Source organism: Tasmannia lanceolata, unplaced genomic scaffold, assembly GCF_043159265.1.
Source record: "Tasmannia lanceolata isolate RefF3 unplaced genomic scaffold, GAP_Taslan_0.1 ptg000015l, whole genome shotgun sequence".
Lineage (NCBI taxonomy): Eukaryota > Viridiplantae > Streptophyta > Magnoliopsida > Canellales > Winteraceae > Tasmannia > Tasmannia lanceolata.
In genome coordinates this window covers 54,753,360-54,770,506 of record NW_027518692.1, presented here as the reverse complement: position 1 = coordinate 54,770,506, position 17,147 = coordinate 54,753,360, and the positions used below count along the sequence as shown (strand labels likewise).

Below are 17,147 nucleotides of genomic sequence, written 5' to 3'. Positions count from 1 at the left end.
ACCTTTTGTTGTGTCAGCCTTCAAAGATCTAAACCCTTCATTGTTGGGTCCCACCAAGGGTTCTTTTCAAAGAAAGAACAGAGAGAAAGTACTGGTTATTTAGAAAGAGAGAACAGAGAGAAAGTACTGGTTAAAGGATCTAAAGACTAAACATCATGAAGGGTTCCTATAGGCTTTGTTCACTTGCGTTCCCTTGAAAGCAAATACCTGAAAAACAACCTCTTTTTTGACAAGACAGAATTCTGGTGTTCACTTGCTTTCCAGGGAAAATAGAATTACACATGTGAAATTTCTGCAATAAGTCAAAAAGTAACATGCAAAAGCCCATCCCATCCCCCCCCCCCGTCTTTAGGGATTTCATTTATGACCAAAACACTCAGATTTCGTTTCCCTGGGAAACTAGTGCAAAAAGATGAGCAAGCAATTTCCCTGCATAGATTCCCTGGATTTCTTTTCCTAATGCCACGTCAGATTCCCGAGAAATATTTTCTTTTCCTTTCCCGGGAAAACAAGTGAAAAGAGAGAGAGTTGTGGCTTCACTCCAAATCCGAACCGACCGAGAGGGCCCTGTTTATTTCTGATTTTGTGAACCGATTGTGAGTTCAAAATTGATTATTGGATTCAAATTTCCCTAGTGTTCTCTCTCTCTCTCAACATAATCCTTACCTTCCATTTCATAGGTCCTATCACGGAGACGATTGTACACACGGAGTAATCCTAATTGCCCAATCGATAGCTTACAAATAGATGGTTATTAGGAAGGGAATTGCTGAATAGCTAGAGTCCATTGCATAAGGCATTTCACGGCTGGTCTGCCACACGTCAGACCTTTTGCGATGGACCCTAGCAAATCCGTATTAGGAATAACGATTAGTGGTCCGCATTCAACTTCTAGATCGAATGGGTAGAAAAGTTTGATCTTAATTTGTGCCATCTACAAGTTGGGGCTGCTCAGATGAAAAAGATGATTGAAACATCATGTTGCGGGCTAAGTCAGTCTCCTCATACGCGTAATGACATACCCTACTATTGGACTTCTTCACCCAAACATTAATGAGTGCCCAACTGTTTTTGTTCAAGGGTCCTAAGAATTCATGCACCCAAAGTAGAAACTTTCAACACAATTCACCTATATAAGGAACACTTTCATTCCTTGATTTTTCATCCTTCTCTCATTTCCTTTTACAACGTAAACCAAATCTTACGTCCATTTTTACGTCAAAAGAAACCGAGCCTAAGATTAAAAAAGATCATGGCACATGCACTCAGCACCATATCGACCTTTGCAATTCTTTCTCTCTTGCTCTTCAAAGATGCAAGTGCAGAGGATTTGCTCTTCAATGGCGAGACCCTCGTCACAGGAGCATTCATCGAGAATGGGCCGTACCGGTTTATAATGCAAACCGACTGCAACCTTGTGTTATACATTAACCGGACAAGGGCACTTTGGTCTTCTCATACTAACGGCAGGGGCACCACCTGTAGGGCTACCCTACAAAACAATGGCGACCTTGTTGTGTTTTCAGGTAATGAGGTTGTGTGGAACAGCAATACAGCTCGTGGGGGGAACAATTACCGTCTGATTGTTCAAGGGGACGGAAACGTAGTCATCTATGGCGCCGCTCTTTGGGCTACTAACACTGTGCAAAGCAAGAGACGCTTGCTCTGAGGATTTCTTTCTTTGTGTGAGATATATATGTTTTTCCCTTTGTGAGGTTGGAATAAGTTGTGATCTCAAGGCTTTTGTGGCCCTTGGGGGTTGCTCTGTTTAAGTTTATTTTTATGTTGTTATTGTGTGATGTTTTTTGTATTGGTTAGAAGAAATAAAACAACTAAATTTGTCTTTGAACACAGTTCACCCAAGGTTCAAAATGGATTTTGTCTCCATTAAATGTGGCCCACCGACCCTATTTGAGATCGATCTTCTTTTTTATAGGCTTGTTCCTCATGGTAATGGTGAAGCCCATATATATTTCTGGTTATCCATTGCACAGAGGATTTGATTGTGGGGTTCGATGGCCTATTTGGGAAAGACCACTAAAAGACAAATAGATGGAGCTCAAATCCCCATAAATGCACATTAAACAATCAACGCTCATTTCACTCCCCTTTTTATTTTCCAAACGGAATCCCGTCTTCATTCCATTTAAATATTTCAATTTTAGGTCAAAGGCTCTTAGTCATCAAACCCCAACTCAAAAAATAAGAAGACCGGGTGGGATGGTCCATACAGGCATGAATATTTTTTTGGGAAAATTACATTTACACCCCCTCTAGTTTCTGACACATCCACCTCCACCCCTATAGTTTAAAAGGTGACAAATACACCCGTGTAGTTACAATTTGTTTAAGGTAGGCCCCCTCAGCTGAAGGTTCGTCCATAGATTGAAGGGTTAGGATGATCCGATGGAGCTGATTGTTTGGGCACACCCTATCTATGTCAAGGCCCATCAAATTAACGCTTTGGATCATCCAAACAATGTGGGCCCACATTATTTAGATGATTTTTTTGTAGTGTTTGGATTCGGGTATGGGCCCACATTATTTGGATGATCCAAAGCGTTCATTTGATGGGTCCTGACATAGATAGGGTGTGCCCAAAAAATCAGCTTCATCGGATCATCTTAACCCTTCAATCTATGGACGAACCTTCAGCTGAGGGGCAAACCTTAAACAAATTGAAACTACAGGGGTGTATTTGTCACATTTTAAACTATAAGGGTGGAAGTGGATATGTCGAAACTAGAGGGGGTGTAAATGTGATTTTCCATTTTTTTTTTAATCTTTGGTCAATCGCGTCAAATTATGCGTGCAATTATATCAAACGTCCAGGCAGTTTCTCTTAATTGACACCACTTTCCTAAAATCGCTCCTCTAGGTTACATTTCTCAGCCCCCTCTTGACCAGATCTTGTGCCTCTTCCCACTAACCACCACGTTCGAGCCGATCAATCGTACAACCACAATTCTTCTTGATTTTGGGTCTGATCTTTATACCTTCTATTGATCTCGTCTCTTTACTATTAATGCATGACGGCTTTATAATTCATGTCCACCATTTATGATCTTTGAAACAGTCTCTGAAGGATTTTGCTGGAAAAGTATAAGAGATCGAATTGGGAATTTGCTTTTTTGGGGGAGACTTTTACAGGATCTTTGACAATTCACGTAAGGGCAACCGAGGTAATTTCTTATTTGTGTTACACGATTTGGTGTGTTTAAGATGGTGTCTCATGGTTGGTTTGATTTTAGACTAGGGTTTGTTTTGTTTGGGCGTTGCTTTATATTTTCTTTTAATTTCTTGGGTTCTATTTCAAAAAAAATTTTCTTTTTTTTATATAGATCATATTCCCAACTTATATTAAAGATTTAGTGATTTATATTTTGTAGGTGTGTCATTATCAAAGAAAATATAAATTGTTGATTTTTGTGTAATAGTTTGAAAACTCCTTTCTAATATTAGAAGAGCGTAAAATCACAAGAGGAGTGTCATTAGCAAATGGATTGTGTCCTCAATTTTTACATTATTTCAGTATTTTTTGTGTTTTTATGTATTTTTTTGTAAAAAAATTACTACCCGCCTGACTCGACTGCATGGCATCAGTATCGCTGCTCCAAGTCAACTAGGATTTGCGTTGGCCACGTTTTGACCCATATCCGCATTTTGAGACATTGCTCCAAACAATCAATGTTTAGGTCCGATAGGGGACAAGTCTGTGACTGCGTAATCAAATCCTGTCCGCCATCATGTGGCACCTCCCATGCATTGTTTTAAATTTTCACTGAAACTGACACAAAACAACCGAAATGATTATGTTTCCCTCCCCATCGAAATCCATCGAAATCGATACCAAAATTGAAACGTATAACAAAACCAAAATCACAAGTGTATTAGTAGTATGCTATATATAGTATGTGTTGCGTATTTATATTTATATGGATTGCATGTCAAATATAAGATATGTATTATGCATACATATTTATATTAATTACATCTGAACTGTGGTATATACTGAATTATTAGACATGTACAACAACGCATGTCACTAGGCATTCGATGTTGTTAAACAATTATGGACGGTTGTCTTCTAATCGTGAATTTATGTTTATTCTAGCATTTCTCAAAGTTTCATCTTAAAATTTTATCATTTGCGTATGTTTTCAAATAAATTGTCCACTCATGAATGCAAGGTTTCCGCCCGTTTCCGAATGCCCTTTGATATTTTCAGATACATCATGGGATCAGCAACCTTGGGCTCAATGCTGTTCTACAGAAGGGTCTTGATGACAGCATCCTCTTGCCTCCACTTCCCATATGATTTATCATCACTGGTGGGAGGATCCCTCTCAATATACTCAACCTTTCTTCTAGCTAGAAGAAAGGTTTCCACTGCCATACGTCATGGAGGGTAATTAGATCCATCCAACTTGATGGATTTCATCTGAATGTTAGGGATCTCCATCATGGAAGAACCAATGGAGGGAGCCAAACACACGATCCTCAGATAATTACAGAACACTGGTCACAACCACCACAATAAGAAGAACATCAATCACTTCATAGAACTAATCCGACTAATAATCTCAAGTCTGAATCATAGAAACCCAAAAAAAAACCATCCGAAGAGTTCAAACTCCAAAACTAGGACTTCCAAGGCTAAACGATGGGCAAACAGATAATTTGGAGACATGGGGCATTAACACGGTTGTCGGCGAAGATATACAACATCACAAATGAAGGCGAACAACAACCGGAAGAAAGGAAGAAAGAACAAAGAGTGCTGGAGATGGGCGGCGGCGGCGGCGGCTAGGCCGAGCGGCGTCAAGGGCGTGCGAAGGGCGGCTGCAAAAGCGGGCAGCGATGGCAACGACCCCCCCTAGGAGCGTTTGGCCAGCACCCTAGGGTTGGCCAAAAGTTCCTCTTCTCTCTTTTTTTTCTGTGTTTGGTGAGAGAAAATGAAGGGAAGGAGAAGAACCTACGATGGACAATCTTAAAGCTCTGATACCATGTTGATGGTGACGATGGAGAAGAAGAGAGAAAGAGATGGGAAAAGTGAAATTTTGTTAGACAACCTCTCACGTAATATGGGTTACATAATGACGACAAAGACTAATATACCCTTCAAACAATATGCTTTCCCAACACGCGATTTTTTTTCGGTGCCTCTTTTAGCTTTCATTGAGAGTTGAACTCAAGACCTCACACTTACTCAATGGTGATATAACCAACTGAGCCATGAAAGCTTATTCTTCGCATGTCATATTGATTTGGCAAGTTAAAATTGACCAAATTCCTTTTTCCTTTACCTCTTCATTTGTCATATCAAGTCGATATAACTATGCCTTATTAACATTTGCATGACACACTGTTTTTTTTCTTTTTTTGAATGGCAAAAATCATAATTTCAAAGGGGCATTCCGAGAAATCATGATTCTTGATACTATTGTAACACACCATATTGAATTCTTGATTCTCAGTTGTTCAGATGTCGCATGATATTGTGATTTCCTAGCAGATCCAATGCAACTCTGCCCAAAATAACTATTGGCTCTGTTTCTACTCCAACTAGAAACACCGCCAATGGTGTTTTGGGTGGGATTCTATTGATCACCTGATCCTTCCCAAGATCATGAAAATACATCATTAATAATTGATTTAAACATTCCAACTGAATGGGTTCTATTTCTATCTTCATAGGTTTTTCTGCTCAACACCTCAATAACAATGCTCCTTTGGCCATTTAGACATGTTTTTAGGTGTCGATGAAACCTTTCTGTAACTCCTTACAGCATATGGTTTGCTTCTGTTTAGGAAAAAAAAAGATGCTTTACTTATTTTCTCACTGGGTTTTAGCTAACAATAATTATCTTGGATGGCCATTATTGAACTTGTAGGAATGGCTGAGAAAGCTGATCAGCTCCCAGCCATCGATGAAATTCCAATGAAATCTAATACTGATCTAAGGAAAGAAAGTGAAACAGTATTTAAGCAAAAAAGAGGCATTCTTTCTCGCATTTGGAATGGAATTTTTAGAACACGCAACGAGGATTTTGAGAAGAGACTGCAACATCTTTCCAAGGAAGAAGCCTCTGTCCATGCAAAGATGAAGAGGAGGGCCCAAATGTGGCAAAGCACGGCAAGGAATCTCATAATTTTTTCTGTGATTCTTGAAGTGAGTGATCATTCTTATGTACATTTTAGCTGCTTTTACAGTGACATGCTTTACTCTGAAAACTGGTTATCAAGCTTGTTTCTTAGAAATTAACAAAATGGTTAATCTCACTAATCTCTAGGGCGTTTTAATGATATTTTTCTTCTTATCTTCCATCTTCCATGGTAAATATATTTTTTCTCTGACGCATCCATTTGTTTGAAGTTGATATAGGTATGGCATCAATAGTTGATGTACTCTTGTGCATCACCTTTTATTCTCATGGAATTTCTGTTCCATACCTAGGAGAAAGTTGTTCAAACTAACCATCTCATAACTCAAAGGATCTTAGGGATTTCTATTGGTGTTATGTATGGCAGTCTACTGCACCAAAAGGAAAATAAGAATATAGAAAGAAACCACACATGGCTACATCATGAGCATCACACTCATGTATAAGAATATCAAATTCCATGGGGCTTTTCCTTTGTTTGATTCGACTCCATCTCTGACCTAAATCATGATCTTGGCCCTTCTTTTTTCACCTTGGGCTATACAATAACTGATCTAACTCATCAAATGCTTTCCAAGAAGAAATGAAGGTATAGTGAAAGTACAAGTTGAGGAGTAAGACATTCCTTATAATTGGCGTGTATGGGAAAAGGAGTCATGGAGTCAATGTGGTTGTTATGACCTGAAAAATTGCTACATTCATGGTGTCATATAGAAATAACAAATTCGTAATGATATACATTGTGGTATAGAATATGTGGCACGTATTACTCTATCTCTTAATGCAATTTATTTAGGATGCTATTGGCTTGTTTAACTTAAGGCTTTTGAAGAACCAAAGAGAACACCCAGAGGGGTCTCCTAGAAATTTTCATTGCATGTGTACTAGAGACATTGCATCATTTTGGAAACTTAATAGATTTTCTAGAAAAATAAGGACTAGAATTTTGCCTGCCTTCTTTTTTTGAAAGAAAATAGATATCACAATATGATTTTTTAGTTGGCACATTTTTAAAAACAAAGTGAAGTTTTAGTTGGCACATTTTATAGATGCTGGTCCTATTCTAAACGAAGATACTGTGACTCTGTAACTCAATTTTATCATGAATGAGTACTATGTGACCTGTTTTTTGCAGAGCTAGAAAACCCACCCGATCAAGTTGCTTCATCTTAAAACATGAATTCCCAAGAATTTGCTAAATCCTTTCCTTTAAAAGATTAACATTTTGTATAGTTGTTTATCAAATATTTTTTGACATTCTGACATATTCTTGCTATATGCAAATATCAGATATTTCTGACTATTATTTTGACATTCATGCCACTTACCACAGTCTATTTTTCCAGGTTGTTTCAGTAGTTTATGCCATCACAACAACAAGATCATTGGACTTGAATTGGAAGATGAGAGCCATCCGAGTTTTGCCTATGTTTGTCACGCCGGGTTTATCTTTTGCCATCTATTCAACACTTGTAAGCTTCACAAAGATGTGTAAATATCTTAAACTCTAAACCTAAATTTAAATGTCATTACTTTTGAAATCTTCATTACTAGCATAGTTAATGATTTGCTTTTATGGTTTTGGTAATTCTTGATTGACATTCAAAATCTTTTTGAACAATCTGTTTTTTAATAATGTTATTGTTATTGTCATTGTTAGCTTTTAGCATAGAAATTCGAAATTTTGCATCTTTTAGAATGTTTAATGCTTATTAGTTATTTTGGGGAATTTTAATCAATATATTTAGTGGTTGGAAACTTTGTGTTGAATTCGTGTCAAAATATTTACTGTGTGGGTGGTGATTGTTGTTTGGACTTTGTAAGGTGGTGTAAACTGTCAATATGAAATACCAGCGAAAGTCACACTGTTTTTCCATATATTAAGTTTTCATCTATGCAGATTATCTACTGAAAATAGATCATCTTCCTACTTTAATTTAAGCATCCTTCTCGGTTAGTTGGTCTTAAAAAAAACTGCCTTTTTTAATGGCAAAAGATTGTCTTACTTTTGGTGCACTTTTTCTTCTGATATCTAACAGTTGCTCAACAAAATTTGGATTGATTACTAGTTGATATTCTCATTCATCAAGTTGTTTTGTATGATTACCTTTGAACATGACAATCTCTAAGTCATCCAAGTAATCAATATTTGTCTTATTTTTTCTTTTCCTTCCCATGAAATCTTGTTTTTTGTCATGAATAAGGAGAAAAGCTGTCTCAAGGATGGTGTAGTGGATATAGAATGAGACAGCCTTGATGCATGGCATCAATGCCATATGGAGCCCAAGATGCGCTAATGGATACCCTTGGATATAGTTTATGACTTTATGTCATCTTGGCAGAAGTCAAGAAGGCTAAAAATCAAAAGGGAATTGTGAAGTGTCCAAGTCTGTAGAAGCAGAAATGGAATGCCAATGTTAGTTGAAGCAATGTGAAGGGAATAAATTCTGAAATGAACTTGGAGGCTTGTCTGCTTTGTCAAGATGCAAATAAATACAATGATCCTTAAGTTCCAATTGATCTAGTAGTTGATGGTGCTAGTGCTACCAATGGCTTGGGAGGGGTTGAGGTCGGAGTTGAGCATAGTGGTAGGTTTAGGGTACCCTTAATCCGTTTGTTAACTTTTATGGGTGCAAGAATGTCTAGGAGTAATACTCATGTGACAGCTCGAGAATCTAACTTTTAAATACCTATACCCAAAGAATGAACAAAGAAGACAACCAACGAGGCGGGAAGTAACAAGTAAAAAAGTGCTAGGAAAGATAATTGAATGAGTAGATTTGCTTTCCAAAATTGAATGGCATATGGTTAATTAAATAACATGGAATCAATAGTCTCTCGTCTATAGACTTTTGGAGCATGCATCTTCAACAACAATGTAGGAGTAACTTCAATTATATGACGGCGTTTACGTTCTGTGATGCCATTTTTTTAGTATGAGCGCAAGAAGTTTGACGGAGGATGTCATGAAGAACAAGATAATCTTGGAATTCTTGTGACAATTATTCCTTAGAATTAACAAAATGTAAAATACATACATTCTTGCCAAATTAGGTTTGAACTACCTGATGGAACCATTTAAAAATAGACAAAATCTCGGACATTTCTTTCATTAAATATAACCAAGTCATTCTAGAATAATAGTCAACAAATATGACAAAGGATGTACTACTAGCAAACATTTTATTCTAGCTGGACCGCAAGTATCTGAATAAACAACACAAAAAAGGAACAAACTTCTGTTTATCAACTTTAGGATAAAATGAAAGTTTATGATACTCGCTTCACATTCTAAATAGACACGCTAACTTAGGAACCAATAACTTCAAATTACTTAAGATGGTTGGACCTTCTAGGAACGAGAAGTTGAATGAAGGGCAGCACCAACATGACTATGTTGATCATGGTAGCAAAGGTCATTTGACTCAAGTTCGCCACCAATCGTCTTCATGATCTTTATATCTTTAAAAACACACAGTGAGGGATAAAAAGTTACCGAAAACTGAAAAGAAATAGTTAATTTACTATAGATAAAAATTTAGAAGGAAATTTTGGAACACGGAAAGCGAAAGACACCGAAAGGGAAGTAGGATGAATTGTACCCCTACCAGACACTGAAGATAAGGAACCATCAGCTAAAGTAACGGTCGAGTTTGGGACATATTTCTCAGATGAGAAAAATATAAAAGACTCGCATGCCATATAGTTAGAGGCATCTAAGTCAATGACCCAGGGACACAAATTATATGATACAAAAGATTACCTGAGCAAGCCATAGTAGTAGTGGATGTATAAGGATTGATTCTCCGGCTGCTAGGAGTTCTTCATGGGTTTCTCATACTCATCTTGTGAAAGCAAAATTGAGTAACCACGAGAGTTGTGTTGATATTTATGGAAATATTTGGTTGCATATCAACAGTTTCTGACATATAAGAAGTTTTATTAGAGGCTGATATGCATTCAGCTCTTCCACCATACCTATAGTACTCATCTAAGAAGCACGGGTACTCTTCGGAGGCTCACGTACCCGTGTCGGGTGCGGGTGCTCTTGGGTACTCTTTGGGTACGTACCGGGTACGCACCCGGATTTGTGTATGTATCGGGTGCGCACCCGGTTCAAATTAAATTGAAAATTACAGATTTACAGTAGAGGGACTGTCCCAAATCCCAATTAACAAAAGGGGGGTTGAATATATTAAAAAAAAAAAAAATATATATATATATATATATATATATATATATATATATATATATATATATGAGGAAAGTGTTAAGCTCACCAAACTTATGGTGAGCTTAAGCGCCCAATCACATTGGGGCCTACTTTGTTAGGATGATCCAAAGCATTCATTTGAAAGGCCCTTACATAGATGGGGTGTGTACCAAAAATCAGCTCCATAAGATCATCCTAACCCATCCATTTGTGGAGGTCAAAATGAAAGGACATTATTTGTCCACAAATCTGCCCATTTTTGTCCTCCACAAATGGAGGGGTTAGGATGATCCTATGGAGCTGATTTTTGGTACACACCCTATCTATGATAGGGCCTTGCAAATGAATGGTTTGGATCACCACAGAAAATGTGAGACCCATGTGATTGGGGCGCTTAAGCTCACCATAAGTTTGGTGAGCTTAAGCTCACCAACACTTTCCTCTATATATATATATATATATATATATATCCCGCAATTAAAAACCTAACAACTTAGAAGTAATATTAGATTTTGGTGAAGTAATATTAGATTTTGATGATGTTATTGTTATTTGATTGTTCTCCAATTAAATTGTTTGAATTCTTTAACAAAATATTTAATTTTTTTATTTTTATAAATATATAATAAAATATATTATATTCAGCGTACCCACAACGTACCCGTATCTTATTATTTAAAAAAATCACGTATCCACGTACCCGTACCCGTATCCGTGCTTCATTGGTACTCATTGAGACTCTTCTTTGTTTGTTGCAACAAGAATATATTCTCTAACAATGCATAAACCTGGGAGATAATTTTCATCGGGAAGAGTATGTCTCACACACATTACCTCATACTTAAACGGTATCCAGAAACATCTCATTTCCACTCAGTTGGGGTTCCAAACTATTTCATAACCGCATCATAATCTATGCCACCCTTCATACCTCCTATCAAACTCATGTGGACCATCCTCAATAAAAAAACGTGTTAACTTTCTTCTAGCACCCAGAGTCACCTTTACAGATTTAGCTCAAAGAATATAGTTGGGCCCATTCTTCAAACAGGTAAATTGTAATCCTAACATCTCTATGAAATAGGATGTGCTAGCTTTTCTATCACTCGCCATGAAGGCAAATATAACACTTCAAATCAGTCGATAGAGGGTTGTGATGTTGTCTGGATGCAATGCCACACACAATGTGGAGATAAACTTTTCAGGAAAAAATGCCAAGAACCTTTGACTTCAATGACTTGTATTAGATCTTTTGCTACTTTGGAAAGCCAGGTTGACTGAAAAACTGAACTTGAAACCTTATTTTTTAAATCGTTGTGTTTGACCTGCAGGGTCATAGCCAAAGACATATGTTGGATGAGAATCGATATTGCTCCAACCCCAGATTGTATTGATCAAATATATTTACGACCATACAGACTGATATTAAACATTTAAGATGAAGTGTCTGTAATATAAGATTTTCCTAATTTTTCTTTGTATACTATATGAAATATGATGCAATTATCATCTTTCGACGTACACTTGTCCTTTTATTTATAACAATATGTATGAAAACATTGTGTCAGAACTTTCTCATATTCAAATGAAAAAATCAGTTGTAACTGTTGTAGGAAATATTAGATTGGTAATCCATTGTCCAAATCTTTATTCTTTAATATTTAATGGCATGCCTTATAGCATACTTGGTAATTTATCTTCAGTTCAAATTAATGCCTTTGGGTACCCAGTCATGAGTCAATCTTGGCAAGTTACTTTGACTCTTTGTGATTTTCTTGTCTCATCATGATTTTTCTGCAAAAGAATCTTTAATATTTGGGTGTAATACCATATACTATTTATCTCGACATTTTCTATGTTCATCTATGTCCAATTAGAAAAATTCATCTGATAAAATGTTCTTGCAAAAATCTGGCGATTGTTGAGATGCACATGCTTAAGAGTGCCGCATAGGTTTTTCATTACTTCGTAGTAAGATGTGAAATGGCACATTAAAATTTAGTGTTTATCTCTGTAGGTGATCGCAAGGACCATAAAATGCTTGAAAGGTTGCGTTCTGAAAGACAAGCAAAAATCAACGAGCTTAAAGAGAGAACAAACTACTACATAACACAACAGCTTATTCAGGTTATAAAAGGATGCCTTTATTTTTGTGTTGTAGCATTGAGTTTGCCAATCTGGCTGGCTCTGCTGATAGTGTCCAAGCTGGTGCATCTTTTATTTACCATTGAACTCTCTTATTTATACTGCTATTGTTGATTTGGATCTATGCATGGATGCATGGGGCGCGTTCTTGTACGCTCATGTACGAAGTTGCAAGTGCATGCATGTGTGTGCCTTTGTCACGAATATCTCCGATATTTTCAAAATATAGCGATTTTATTGCGACATTTTTATAAAACGACAAAATCCTTAAATAATCCCGAGAATTTAAAAATGAAGACTGCTTAACTCACAGAAGCCCTTGTAGAGACCAGCTACAAGGGCTCCTCCATTGGATCCACACCATCCTGAGTGCATTTATAATGGCACTGATAACCATTGAATGAAATGACGTGGATCCAATTAAGGAGCCCTTGTAGCCTGCTTCTACAAGGGCTCCTGTGAGTCTAGCATCCCTCGTAAAAAATATAGCGATATTTTCATTTACCACGATAATATCATGATATTTTTACAATATTTTTTTATTTCAGATTTTTTCTTTATTTTTATATATTTATATATTTTAAAATAATTTTATTTTTATTGTTTTTTCCTGATATTAACCTGAAAAAAAAAAGGTAATATATCCCGGGATTTTCCCTTGCCAAGAAATTCCCGAGAACGATATTTGTGACTTACGTGTGTGCCAGTATGTTGTACTGACTTCTGGTGTCTGTACAGAGATATGACCCAGATCCCGCTGCAAAGGCAGCTGCGGCAAGTGTCCTGGCATCAAAGTTGGGTGCTGATTCGGGCTTAAAAGTAGAACTAAAACCGAATGTGCCCCTGGGGAAAAGCAATGATGTTGAGCTGGTGCAATCTAATGGGCTTCGGAATCGGAAACAATTACACAGAAGAAATAGTAGTGCAGGTAGTGGCGTAATACCGCAACTTGTCGAGGAAATACTTCAGGATTATGGCCCTGATCACCCAGAAGTTCCTGCACAGAGTCAGACAGTTATTGTTGAACATCATAAAGGATCCGCTGCTAATGATGGAGGATGGATTGCTCGTATTGCAGCCATCCTTGTGGGTGATGATCCAACACAGTGCTATGCACTCATATGCGGAAACTGCCATATGCACAATGGTGAGTGTATTGATATCCTTCGATGGTTGTGTCTTTTGCCTCTGTTCCCTACCATAGATCTTTTAAACGAGCTGGAAATGTTAGGATTTAGCGAGCTACATCGAAAAATAACCAAGACACCTCTATTTTGGTGGTCTATCTTAACGGTGGAGCCTCTTTGGTTACCACCAAAGTTAGCCATTATTTGCAAGTAATCAAGTTAATCTTATTTGTAAATAGGACATTAAGGCCACTTTGGAAGCCATTAACTAAGTCAAATATATGCTATTTATAGCCACTGCTTTCATATAAGATTAGGGAAATGATATATTCGCCCTTTTTTTTACTTGGTAAAGCCCCCTCTAGTGTAAAAGAGTAATCATAAATACACTAGAGGGGGCTGTCCCAAGTAAAAAAAAGGGAAATTTATCACTTCGCTAAGATTATATGTAAATAAGATTAGAGGAATGCCAAACTGAAGGGCACCCTTGCAAAAACTAGCCGCTAGGACGCCCCCATTGGATCCATGTCGTTAAAGTGCATTTATAATAGCACTGAAAAATGTAACAGTAAAGAAATAATTAATGCACTTGGTGACTTGGATCCAATGTGACCACACATGCGGCCGCCCTTCGGTTTAGCATTCATTATAAGATTATATGCAAATAATTTTAGTGGTATCCAGAGTCCCATAATCTCCTTTCTCTTGAAGCATTGCAATGCAGAGTGCTTAATTGCTCCCCTTGAGTGTGAGTTGCTTTAAGAAAATAAACGATTATTTGCATGGTGTTTTTGTATGCAGGACTTGCTAGGAAAGAGGATTTTGCGTACATAACATACTACTGCCCACACTGTCATGCACTGAATGGTTCATTGCTATCTGAAGGTCTTGTTTCAGGTGCCAGTTCTAGCAAGCCAACCTCTCCAATTTCAGGCAATGGCGATGAAAATAGCAATCCCAGCATTTCTGAGATCACAACTGCTTTGGCAGCTGTCATGGAGGAGGAGGAGGAGAAAGATGGCGATGTACCAGTTAATTGAGGCTTGTCTGATTACCCAAGGAGTGAGTTTTTCTTTTCAATTTTTTGCGTTGTGTATGCCTCGTGTGATTCTACAAGTCTTGTGTGTTAGGAAACTGTTTTCTTTGGTTTTTTGTAACAAAACGTGACTTTACCTTGTTCAAAAGATTAAAAAAAAAAGAAAAAAAGAGGAACAGTGGATATGATAGGGTATATAACCACACCAATGTTGCTATGCATTTGGGATTCAAAGGGATTAAAAAGAGAGGAGATTGGTAAGCAAGGCAGTGGTTATTGATATTAATGTTTCTCTGGAATTGAAAGGGGTTTGGGAGAATGGCTAAGTTCTGTTGTTTCACTTGAAGTAAGTGATTATTATTATTTATCTGAAACTGAAAGAGGTTGGGAGAATGCCTAAAGCTTTGTTTTTCACATTTAGCCACCCACTTGTAAGCTGAGGATGGTTTTATTGATGCAAGAGTTCTTTTTATTTCAGTTGTGGGATGCTTTTTATTTCAGCTTTGGGAAGTTTGTGTTTTTAATTCTGTTCTGGGGTTTATGGTCTGTTAGTTGGGATCATGAATCAACTTTATAACTTTAATCACTTAATTTATAGAGGTGGGGACCATCATTATACTTTATAACTTGAGTTACATAAATTGGACTTCTAACTTAGTGAAATTTAATAAGGTCTTTATTTTTATTTGGAGAGCTGAGTTTGGAAGAAAATAAAGGTGAATGTAACTACAAGATGTGGGGGAAACTGTCTCCATAAATTGCTCCAGCAACAGGAGTCACCTATTTTGGTGTTCTTTGCCATACTTTTTCTTTACATTTTTCCTCGTTCTTGTTTACATTGAATTTGTTGTCCAGATTTGTGCTTCGAGATTGTGTCAAGTTGGTAACCTAGCCAAAACAATCCATAACTAAAGGTGGTAATAACAAGGGAAAGGGCTTGGAGTTGGTAAGTCCTAAAGCTTTATTCTAAACAGTGGGAACATCGAGAATCTGGTGTCAAGAGAGATGGCAGAGAAACTGAAATGCACAATAGAAAACCATCCCAATCCCTAAAAGGCTAAAATGCTGTGGTTTTGAAAAGGTAATGAAGATCCCATCACCCCCAAAGATGTTTAGTAAAATTTCCAATACAAAAGGAATATAGTGATGAAGTTTGGTGTGGCTTGACCCACCAAACTACACCAAATATATGTACAGATACACCTTTCGCTGGAATGAGAAGAAATTAACTCGACATCCCATAAAAGGTGACAAGTAGCTCAAAAGGCAATAGTCCTAAATGTGTCGATGTACTTTCAGTACCTGTCGAGAATGGATATAAGCTAATTAGCAGCAAGGTTTTAAATTTCGGTTTTGGTCATCAACCAAACGGAAACATTTTGGTTTCAATACGAAATTTCAGCCGAAATTTTATCAAATCAAGAAAATATTTCAGTACGAAATCACGGTCAAAATTCATGTAAGATTCATCATCATTGATTTTTCTTTATGTTTTTTGTCATTTTTTAGAAACATCTTAAGGGAATCCTTTGTTCTTCTCTTTTCAAAAGAAACTATACTTTCTTTTATCTGACTGAAGCATTAACGAAATCTCAAATTGTAATCTCTTTTTTTTCTCTACCTCTTAATTACAACTGCAACCCTCTTATAGTAGTTTTAAGAGGAATTGTATTTATCATTGACTTCTTAAGAATGAAAATTACAAGAGGAGATTTTTTTTTTTTTAGTAAGAAACTGTTGCGAATTTTTTTATTGATCTAGGAAAGTCCCTAATTAGTTTAGGAAGCACGAACACCTTATTTCACTATAAACAATTGGTTTTGTAATAGGTAACGATTGGTTTGTAATAGGAAACCCCAATACATGATTTGATTTTAAATCCCATATAATTTTTATATATTCAAGAAAATCCTCTTACCAAGACCACATTTGAGAAAGTCTTTCCAAATCCTGTTCTTGTTTGCAAATTTACTTTATGGTATTAAAGCTCCATTAAAGAGTTAAAGAAGAAATTCTATCGTGATGCCGTCGTCTTTGTTGCTTGGAGTAAGCAATCTTGTACAACTTGAAGCTTTGATATCTGTCAAACTCATGGCCAAAAACAATTTAGTCTGGATGGAACAAATCCTTCATCATAGGACCCACTGAGCTTGGAGTCCAAAGGTGTTTGGCCAAAACTATGTTAGGCAACCATTCATATGTAACAACAAAAGCATGCATAAATGAATTTGTGGCTATAGATCCAAAGCAAGGTTTGTCAACAGGCACTCTGTATCAATTAAAGTAGGACCCACTGTCCTAATGGCCAGCCGCGCCCCTCATAGATACAATGAGGTTGCACCCTATTGAAGCGTCTCTCTTAAATACGTGCCCTCGTAGATACAATGAGGTTGCACACTTGCACCCTATTGAAACATTTCTCTTAAATACCTTATACTTTTAAGGATGCCCAAGGAGGACAA

The 17,147-nt window shown here is 37.0% G+C and overlaps 2 protein-coding genes across 3 annotated transcripts; both read left to right on the top strand.

Annotated features, from left to right (window-relative positions):
- The first annotated feature begins 1,252 nt into the window (after positions 1-1,252).
- On the top strand, positions 1,253-1,669 carry LOC143892094 (curculin-2-like). The gene has a single exon (XM_077396561.1). It carries the CDS (start codon positions 1,253-1,255, stop codon positions 1,667-1,669), a length of 417 nt encoding a protein of 138 aa, XP_077252676.1.
- A 1,153-nt stretch (positions 1,670-2,822) lies between these two features.
- On the top strand, positions 2,823-15,099 carry LOC143892478 (uncharacterized protein At2g24330-like). 2 transcript variants are annotated; one of them, XM_077397115.1, is made up of 7 exons: positions 2,823-2,981; positions 3,077-3,167; positions 5,895-6,172; positions 7,511-7,655; positions 12,395-12,504; positions 13,261-13,669; positions 14,451-15,099. In XM_077397115.1, the coding sequence occupies exons 3-7, from the start codon at positions 5,897-5,899 to the stop codon at positions 14,687-14,689; spliced, it is 1,179 nt and encodes a 392-aa protein (XP_077253230.1). In that variant the 5' UTR covers positions 2,823-2,981; positions 3,077-3,167; positions 5,895-5,896; the 3' UTR covers positions 14,690-15,099. The 2 variants fall into 2 exon arrangements, with proteins under 2 accessions (XP_077253230.1, XP_077253229.1); XM_077397114.1 differs by having other exon boundaries at positions 3,077-3,182.
- The last annotated feature ends 2,048 nt before the right edge of the window (positions 15,100-17,147 follow it).

Excerpts from the sequence above, each read along its gene's own strand:
- LOC143892094 (XM_077396561.1), top strand. The coding sequence starts at position 1,253 with ATGGCACATGCACTCAGCACCATATCGACCTTTGCAATTCTTTCTCTC.
- LOC143892478 (XM_077397115.1), top strand. The coding sequence starts at position 5,897 with ATGGCTGAGAAAGCTGATCAGCTCCCAGCCATCGATGAAATTCCAATG. Across the intron at positions 6,173-7,510 it reads TTTTTTCTGTGATTCTTGAA|GTTGTTTCAGTAGTTTATGC; the intron begins GTGAGTGATCAT and ends CTATTTTTCCAG. Across the intron at positions 7,656-12,394 it reads TGTAAGCTTCACAAAGATGT|GTGATCGCAAGGACCATAAA; the intron begins GTAAATATCTTA and ends TTATCTCTGTAG.